Source organism: Anastrepha ludens, chromosome 5 (assembly GCF_028408465.1).
Source record: "Anastrepha ludens isolate Willacy chromosome 5, idAnaLude1.1, whole genome shotgun sequence".
Classification (NCBI taxonomy): domain Eukaryota; kingdom Metazoa; phylum Arthropoda; class Insecta; order Diptera; family Tephritidae; genus Anastrepha; species Anastrepha ludens.
Window position 1 is genome coordinate 126,176,858 of NC_071501.1, and position 9,968 is coordinate 126,186,825.

At 38.6% G+C, this 9,968-nt stretch overlaps 1 protein-coding gene across 1 annotated transcript in view; it reads left to right on the plus strand.

The window, feature by feature from the left end:
* Positions 1 to 9,155, plus strand: part of LOC128864474 (helix-loop-helix protein 11) — a 74,345-nt gene extending 65,190 nt beyond the window's left edge. The window contains exon 3 of the mRNA XM_054104147.1: positions 7,061 to 9,155. Within this exon, the coding sequence (XP_053960122.1) occupies positions 7,061 to 8,413 (1,353 nt within the window). The 3' untranslated portion in view covers positions 8,414 to 9,155. The remainder of the gene's footprint in view (positions 1 to 7,060) is intronic.
* Positions 9,156 to 9,968: the final 813 nt, after the last annotated feature.

Below are 9,968 nucleotides of genomic sequence, written 5' to 3' on the forward strand. Positions count from 1 at the left end.
ACTTAGTATGCGTTGAATTTGTAAACAATTTGTTGGCATTTACCGTTATTTTCGAAACGATTGTGTTAAACATTCAATGTTTAACATTAAGCAGTTGCGTTTTAGTAGCCATTTGTTGAAGTTCGGGGAAGGATTGACAAAAAGCTTCGAAATGTGAACAGGGCAAAGCTTGGACAGAGGCACAAGACTTATTTGAAACGCCTTATCAGGAAAGATCCCACCGTCAGTGGAGTTTCACTAGCTGCAATACTAGAAAAATACTTTTCTATCAAAGTTACACCTCAAACAGTGCGCAATTATGTAAAAAAATTGGGATTTAGAAGCAGAATTGCGGTTAGAAAACTATATGTAAGATCAGTCAATAGAAGAAAGCGTGTTATATTAGCCAGGCAATATTTAAACAAAAATATGCGGTTTTGGAAAAGGGTAATTTTTTCAGACGAGTGTAAATTTAATATAAAAATGTCCGATGGACGCATAAAAATTTGGAGAAAGTGTAATACTAGCCTTCAAAAACGAATTCTGCAGCCTTCTTTCAAGCACGGTGGTGGTTCTCTGATGGTGTGGGGATGTTTCGGGGCAAACGGAGTAGGAAAGTTGCATTTTATTGATGGAATTATGACTGCGAGGCAATATATTGATATTTTAAAAAAGAATCTACGCAAAAGTGCCAAAAAATTGGTTTGCAAAAAAAAAATGTATATCCCAACAAGATAACGACCCTAAGCACACGGCGTTGAATACAAGGTTATTGATCCTTTATAACTGTCCAAATTATCTCAAAACACCACCACAAAGCCCGGATATTAATCCCATAGAAAATTTATGGTCCATTTTCAAAAAGCAACTGAAACATCATCAAATAAGGAACCGAGAACATTTAAAAAAAGTCCTCAAATCAGAGTGGAAGAAGATTTCTTCATATCTCACAAAAAAATTGGTTGAATCTATGCCGAAGAGATTGTCTGCTGTTCTAAGGCAACGAGGGTATCCTACAAAATATTACTTTTCTGAACTATCTTTTGTTTACTCTTTAAATCATTAAAAATACATGTGTACTAATACGAATTTTGCTTCTGTGAAAAGTGTTAATTTTTTTCTTTCTTATTTTTTTTTGCAATTCAATACACTTTGTGAGCGGTTTTGTTATTTGGCCTTATTTTAGTTAATTATCTATAAAATAAAACGGTTTCAAGCATTTGTTTTAAAGTTAATTTGAAAATATACGTGGTTTTTTTTATTTATAAGGGGTGTACTAATACGAATTTTGCATACTGTATATATGTAGATAGGTCATATTAAAAAGCTACCTAACATTTTTTGCTTCTAATCACCAAGAAATTCTTATCGACTGCTGCTAAATTTACATAATTCAGCCCCTTACTGTTAATTTTTGTTGAAAAATGTGTCTGTGGTGAAATTGTCTTCGCGAGACGAGTACCCCTCGAAATTCCATACGTTCCTGTCATTGAGACTTCTCTATCATTAACGTTCTCTGAGCACTTCGCTGCGTTAATGCAATCAAAACATTGCAAGACGTTTAGACTAAAAAAAAACGTATGGATTCAAATCTCCCACTAGATAAATACAGGCATCGAGGTAGTGAAGCCCCAAATTAAGCACGTGTTGCAGAAAAAAAATAAACTCAACAAGGAAAAAAGGGGTTTAACTCGAAAATTATTGCAAATATTACAAAAAAGACTCAAAACTTTTAATAGAAAATGTTGAATATCCATATGTTGCTATTCCGCGAATTTCACTGTTTCCCGCTTCATCGACTGCAAAGTAAATTTGACGAATTAACTGTCCAACCCTGAATTTGATGGTTCATGGCATACGATATATCTTTCTTGATATCGTATACCTTTTTCCATGAACGGTCTTATCTCTTATAGTATATCGTATGATAGTGCCCATGCAGGCAGCGCTTTTTTGGGCATTTGTCAATTTATGGGGTGTCCAACGAGAACATATTTTGACGACCAAATGCTCACGCTTTATAGAATCTATGCTGGTCCAACTAATGCCCATCCATACCTTTGTCTCACGATATGTCACAGGGCGATCTTGCGACATCAATTGACGCAAAACGACCATTTTTGAACGACATTCATAAAATGCATCCTACAAGAATCGACGGCCACGTTGAAACTCGTTGTTTCAGCTTTTCACAGTAGCTAAGTGTGAACGTGGCTAAGTAGCTAAGTCAAGGGCAAAAGCCGTCTCGATAATACACGTCGAAAATCGTAATAAATTATCGCACGAAAACTTTCATCTTTTGGGCGAGATGAACTTTCTAACTCACTGAAAAAAGAACAAACGAAGCCCGTAAGGAAAATGTTTTATGTAAGTTTATGCTAAAAAATACCAAAGATCGGGCCCAAATTCATGTTCCTTAATTTTCTACGTTACACGTTTTATTTTCGTTTATAGCCCCTAATTCATCTCAATAAAATATTAAGTTTTACATGTCTGTATGTATATGATACGAATGTATGTACAGCGTTTTTCAATAGGTGCGCTTCAACTTTTTTCCGATAGAGAGGGCGAACGACGCAATATTTTTTATTTTTCGCTTGTCATTTGTAAACTTCATTAGTATACATTTCATCATGGAACGCTACACACTTGAGCAACGATTGCAAATCGTTGTTGTTGTTGTTGTTGTTGTAGCAGTATCTTCGCCCTGTCAGTGTAGTGTAATTACCGGTCGTCTTCGTCTAGCTCATCTAACGGTAGGCCCAGGAAACTGGCTGTTTCGACGGGTTGGGTCCAGAGGGAGAGAGGTGTTAGATGAGTGGGTTTGATGGGGCATGTGAAGAGGTGGTTAGTGTCGTGCGGGGTACCTTCACATGCTGGACATATGTTTAGTATGTGGGGGTCGATTCTGGATAGGTAGGAGTTTAACCTGCTACAGTATCCAGAACGTAATTGTGCCAGGATTACGCGGGACTCTCGGGGAAGCTGGAGCTCTTCGTCTGCGATAGGTGGTGGTTGGACTACTATAACGGCATTCGGGGGTCGGGAGCTTAAGAAGGTGGTAAGGGTCTCCCGATGAATGTCGTTAATGGCCTGTCTGTACACTGTCTGATCCTGGAGTGGTCTGTCCGTTTTGTCCTGGATCTCGTCCACGTAGTTGAGGAAGTGTCTCCTGATGTGCCTGGGAGGTGGCTCGGGCTCGAGCAGGTGTCTGCATGGGTGAGGCCTACGGTGACACCCAAGCAGAAACTGCTTGCCGAGCATTTTGTTGTGCTCCTTAACAGGGAGCATACACGCCTCGTCATGCAAGTGTTGGATAGGGGACATCAGGAGACATCCTGTCGCGGTCCTGATGGCAGTATTCTGGCAGGTCTGGAGCTTCGTCCACTGCGTATCACTGGTTCCAGGCGACCAGACAGGCGCGGCATAGTTCAGAACCGGTCGGCCTATTGCTTTTTTTTATTGCAAATCGTGCAAATTGTTGCTGCTACTTTAAGAGCAAAAATCATCTTCAGTGATGAAGCTCACTTTTGGCTCAATGGCTTTGTCAACAAGCTAAATATGCGTTACTGGGCAGAAACCAATCCACACGTGATTCATGAGGCACCGTTGCATCCCGAAAAAATCACTGTTTGGTGCGGTTAACATGCCGGCGGCGTAATTGACCCATATTTTTTCGTTGACGAGAACGATCGCCACGTTACTGTGAATGGAAATCGATACCGCGACATGATAAACGATTATTTTTGGCCGCAATTGAATGGTATGGACTTAGACGACATGTGGTTTCAACAGGACGGGGCCACAAGCCACACAGCACACGCTGCAATTGATTTGTTGAAGAGTAAGTTCGATGAGCGCATTATTTCCAGAAATGGACCGGTCGAATGGCCGCCGCGCTCGTGTGATTTGACGCCTCTAGACTATTTTCTTTGGGGTTATGTGAAGTCATTGGTCTACAGTAACAAGCCGGCGACGATTTGTGAGCTCAGAGCCAATATTGAACGCGAAATTGCTGGAATTTCGGCCGATTTATGCAAAAGAGTGGTCGAAAATTGGGTTCAACGATTGGACTTCGTAAAACGTGCACGCGGTGGTCATGCAAAAGAAATCGAATTTCATACTTAAATGTATATGTTCAAACTCGATAATAAAAAAAAAATAGTTAAAAAAGTCAAACCGTTAGTGTTTTATTCAAAAAAAAGTTGAAGCGCTCTTACTGAAAAACGCTTTATGTAAAGAAAGGACTTAGCCTAATTATCTTTGAAATTTCCCAAAGGTACATTTTCAAATACTTTTGTGGTATCCCTCTCTGACACTTTCTGCAAATCACAAGCTCTTCTATTTTACTCAAATTATTGTTCAATTGCATACATATGTACATCTGTATTTACATATATAATATACCTCATGGAAATAAGTATATGTGCACAAATTTTTTTTTCTGTATCTCTACTAAAATTAACGGTACATTTATTTTTTATTTATTTTTGGTATACACAATTGAGCCTACTGCAAGAATATTACTGTATAATTCTTCTTCGTCACCATTCGCGGTACCGTTATCATAGTTTTGTGTGTCATCATAGCCCACTTCATAGGAAATAAGTATATGTGCAATATGACATTAGTGGGTATTTGGCAGCGATCGCGATCACATTAAAATATTTTGGCAATTCTTTTTAATTTTTTTTTAATTATTAATCACGTAAGTAATTAATTAAAAGCGTGAGCAATTAGAAATTGTCATATTGTTGTTGAATTGAACTGTAGAATGCCACGTGGGGCCCATTTGACCGCTGAAGAGCGTGGTTTGATCCTGGGAATGAGAGAAAGTGGCAAAACAATTGCAGAAATTTCTTCCCGCGTAGATCGTCACATCAACACTATAGCAAACTTTTGCAAAAATGCATCCAGTTATGGTAAAAGCAAGCGCAGCGGCCGACCAACGTCTCTTAAAGAACGCTCCAAAAGAGAGATTTGGCGTCTTGCTGCCCAAAAAGAGATGTCCTGCAGCGAAATTTGCAGCCATCTGAACCTCAACGTTTCCAGGAGACGAGTCAACCAAATAATTTGCGAAAATAAGAATCTGTCATATGCTTTGCGAGAGCCTGTACCAAAGCTACTACCACGTCACCTTAAGGCCCGCTTGGCATTCGCGGAAAAATACAAATTTTGGGCTCACGAGTTCCGAAATGTGGTTTTTTCCGACGAGAAAAAATTTAATTTAGACGGTCCAGATGGCTGCCACAAGTATTGGCAAGATAAAAGACTGCCCCGACAAACCCGTCACAAACGCAACTTCGGTGGAGGGTCGTTAATGGTATGGGCTGCCTTTGGATATGTCGGAAAGTCCCGAATATGCTTTATTCCGACAAGAACTTCTTGACCAAGAGCTCATTGATTATTCGGAAACATTTTATCCTGACAAGTGGACTTTTCAGCAGGACAATGCTCCAATACATACTGCAAACTTGTCCAAAATGTTTTTTTCATCACGAAATATTGATGTTTTAGAGTGGCCAGCATTAAGTCCTGACCTTAATCCAATAGAGGACCTTTGGGGCATACTTTCTGCCAAGGTTTACAAAAATGGACGTCAGTTTGAGTCCATTGTGCACCTCAAGGATGCTGTGGTCGCTGAGTGGGCAAAAATTAGCAAATCCACGCTAGAAAAATTGGCCGACTCAATGCCCACTCGCTTAAACAAAGTTATTTCAGCCAAAGGCAACCATATTAATTATTAAATTAAAAAAAATAAGTTGAAATCATTGAACTTCGCCAAGAAATGCGACAAAATTGTGAAATGCACATATAATTATTTCCTATTAAACTTTTTCATTTTATTTTTTATTTTTGTAAGTTAAAAAAAAATGAAGTTTTTGTTATTGTTTTTTAATTGTTTTGATTAGATTTATAAGTAAAAAATAAGTCAATAAATTTTATTTCATTTGAAATATATTTTTTTCACATATGTAAATTGTCATGCACATATACTTATTTCCCTTGATTCAATAATAAAAGGTTTGCTCAATAAGCAGCTTTCTCGTTCCCTCTTGACAAATCAGCTCCCTTAGCAAGACACTGGGTTGCTAGCTCTAGAAATTTTGAGTAAAAGCGGAGAAAAAGTAAAATTTATACAAAAACATTTCATTTTCAAAATAGTCTGCTTACGAGCAACAACCCGCTAAAGAGTTTTTATCGGTATGTCAAGGACTATGGTAGTATGACATGGAATACATACCGCTTAAGTCAGAGCATGATAGAGTAATTGAGGCAATCCGAGATCGATAAAAGGAGAATTTAAAAAGCTTTATTTCTTATTATGTGGTGATTTAGAAGGAATTCATGTTTTGAAAAGAGCATTTCCCAAAGAGCTACGACAGGGAGAATAATGGGATAGTGCCGACGGAATCGATAACATTAGAGACCTGATTATAAGAAAGTTGATATTGACGGAAATTGTTTTCAATGGATGGATGAAGTGTCCAGAAGAGGCTTAGCGTAGTACTGCCGTTCGGATTCAGCTTAAAACTGTAGGTCTCTCCATTTGTGGAACAACATCAAGACGCATGTCACAAATAGGAGGAGGATCTCGGCCAAACCCCTGACAGAATTGAACACGCCAATTATTTATTTATTTTTAATGAAATAGTTTCAAATTGGCGAAACTTTACAACTTCGCTATCGGTTTTAAATTTAAAAATTAATTCACAAAATAAAGTCTTGGATTTAGTGAAATAATTTCTTGTTTTAATATCAGATTTGGCAATTTCCGCTAATGGCTTCTATTTGTACCATTATGTAAATTCAAATATTAATTAAAATTTATTTTTTAAACCGTTCGTTGTTTGCTTCCATTAAAGTAAAAAAATACTTTTTTGCTACCATTTTTACCAAAAAGGATTTAATTTGTTCCCCTTTATTCACCTTCTTAAATACAACCTTTTGTAAGGGAGTGTCAAAAATCGAATGTCACTAGTGAGCAAACCTTTAATAATTGAATCATGCTTATTTCCATGAGGTATTTCTACCAAATTTATTCTGTAGGTTATTGAAAGCATTTTTCTTATTTTTGTAGGCTGCGATTTTACAACAAACCTCCCAATACATCTACGAATTAGAAAACCAGAAGACACAGCTCTTAAACCAAAATAGTCAATTGAAGCGTCAACTCGGTTTGCATGAATCGAATACAGCAAGTGGCTCAGCTACCGGGGCAGGAGAAAATTCAACAACTGGTAGTTCTGGAGATTCGTTAAACAATAAGGGCGGAGCCATAAAAAAACGCAAACTCACTGACAACATAATCAGCATTCAGACGATAAGTGATTCCTCCGATGAAGGCTTAGGTTCGATGTCACCGGAACCGACGACACTTCTGAATGCGAGTGGCGGCAATGTCAATGCGAAAAGCCAGGTAATCATTGCACATAATGTCGCCACCTCTAAGGAATTGAGCGAAATGAAGAAACAACTGGAAAAAGAACGGCGCATGCGCACCATGCTGGAAGAGGAACTGCAAATGATAAAGCGGCAGTTATATTCGGTGGCCACGGCGCCTCCAGCCTCCACATCTACATACATTCCACGTGAAGTGATCGAACACACAGATAATTTGGTGCGCGAATCCATAGATGAGTTGCCAACTGGAACTGTTTCCTATGTTGAAATAGATGAAATGACCGGTCAAAGGCAAGTGGTTGTTTGCTCGAGTATTGAAGAGTTGGAGAGTGAAGCTGCAGCGGCAGCAGCAGAAATAATCACAGAGGACCACGTACAGGAGGAGGTTATTCTATCCTCAACGTCGTCAACAGAATCTGAACAAGAGGTTAATGCTATTGCCAAGGCGTATGCTGAAGGCTCATCGCCGTCAGCGGCTGTCTTACAGCCAATATTGCAAGCCGCCATCAAAGCAACGCCAAAAGTGGAAGTAGAACGCATACAGGAGATCATCAAAGTAAAAACGGAAAAGATAGACCAACACAGCGGCTTGACACGTTCGCGCCAGAATCTAGAAACCATCGTGGAGGCAATAAGACACTTAGAAGGTGACCATCTATTCGCCGATGGCAGTGAGCAAAAATTGCATCAACATCAGCAGAATCAAAGAGCAGCACAAGAAGCTCCTCTGGCGCTAACAACAAAAGTGCAGCATGCGCAGCGAGCTACATTGGCGGAGTTGCGCCCTTACCTGCAAATCAAGGGCAATAAGCAAGTAACTATCGTGCAGCAACAAAGCCAGCCGAAGGATAATGGAGCAGGAAGCATTGGCGCCACCACTGTGATGCCCACCGCCATTTATAAAGTGCAAACCACAACCGCGGGAACGAGTAATGTGGGCACAGGACAAGGGGCGCAACAGGTGACGATCACAACAACGGCCCTAAAGCAGGTTAGACCAGGTGTCATTGTTGCCAAGCAGCTGTCTTGATTGCATTCAGCTGCAACAGTGTCGCCAACCGCAAATATAGCAACTACTGAAATAGAGGTGATTGGAAGTTCCGCTAGCGTGAGGCCAGAGACGGCAGCATCAGCAGCGACAACAGCAGTATCAATTGACTGTTTCCAAAAGAAAAATGAATTCGAAGAAAAAATGTCACAATTGGAATCGTCGTCAAAAATTCCAATTCCAACTACTCTGGTCACCAAACTAGTGGGTGTTAGAGGAAAACTTGCAAATAAAGGGGCAAAATTTGTTTCTAATGAAAATAATAATGCCACTTTAAATATAAATGTAATGGTCGATAAAAATTTTGCCACCAACAGATCAATCCATAATATGATATATTCGCAACCGACAAAGCCGAGAACATTAGAAAAATGTACAAAGACTGCTCATAATACCAAATTTACCGTTTCATCAACAACGGCTACCAACAAACTCACTGCTGTGGTTATTTCGCCGCCGGCTGGAGTGGCGGCAAAATCTGCAAAATGCTATCGCAATTTGGTCTCTTCAAAAGGAAACACTGCTGCTGGAAAGTTGAAAGTAGCTGAAACTGCTCCTAAACTATTTACTAATACTACAACTACAAATACTACTACTACTTTAAAGATGAATAGTAATAAGAAACATAATACTTGTAACGATAATATAACTAACTTTAATTCTTGTAATATTTTACCTAAGTTAATAAAACATCATCAAGCAGAAAATCTTGATGTTGCCAATATTGTTAATGGTAATAAATGCAAAAAATATAATCATAAAATAGTGTGAACGAATATATAACTGCAAAACCCAATATAACTACGCAAAGTATAGCAGAGATATAGGGGAGAAAACATACATAAACGAATAAGCTTTATGGTACTTCTTGTTAATATGAAAACAAAAATATTTATTTTACTGGATTTCAAAGAGCTATGTGAATGAAGGATTCATTAATATTTATAAAAACATATGTATGTGTAAATTACTAAATCTATTCCTAAAGCCAAGAGCAAAGCGTGAGTTTCGTGTATTTGTTCCCGTATTCATCTATATTAAAACCTCATTTTTTGTATTGTGATGGCAAAAATGCATAAGGGTTATGCTTTGCCAAGGTCATAGCGCGAAAGTATGGCAGAATGCTGTCCCATCTAGTGCTAGTATATGTCGTGATTATATTTGTGGTCGTATGAGGCAGAAGCTTAAGTCGATATGAAGTTTGCTCCAGTAAACATAATTTTTTTCTTTAAATTTATATTTGGAATAATCAAGGCGCGTTCATTAAAGATGACTAGACTAACACTACGTTTTGGGCATTAGAATGTCACGACAAAAGAAAATAGAAAATAAAAAGGAAACGACAAACTGCGTTGAACAGCCGATATGCAGTCAGAGTTAGAAACATACGACGATGGTGCGAATAGAACGGATTTTCGTTATTTCATTTTGTGCTGGCGAAAGAAACAAAAATGGTATAACGATATCACCTTTAAAAGATACCCCTTGGAAATAAGCATAATAAATAGAAAATTATGCGAGCGGATTAGTATTTAGA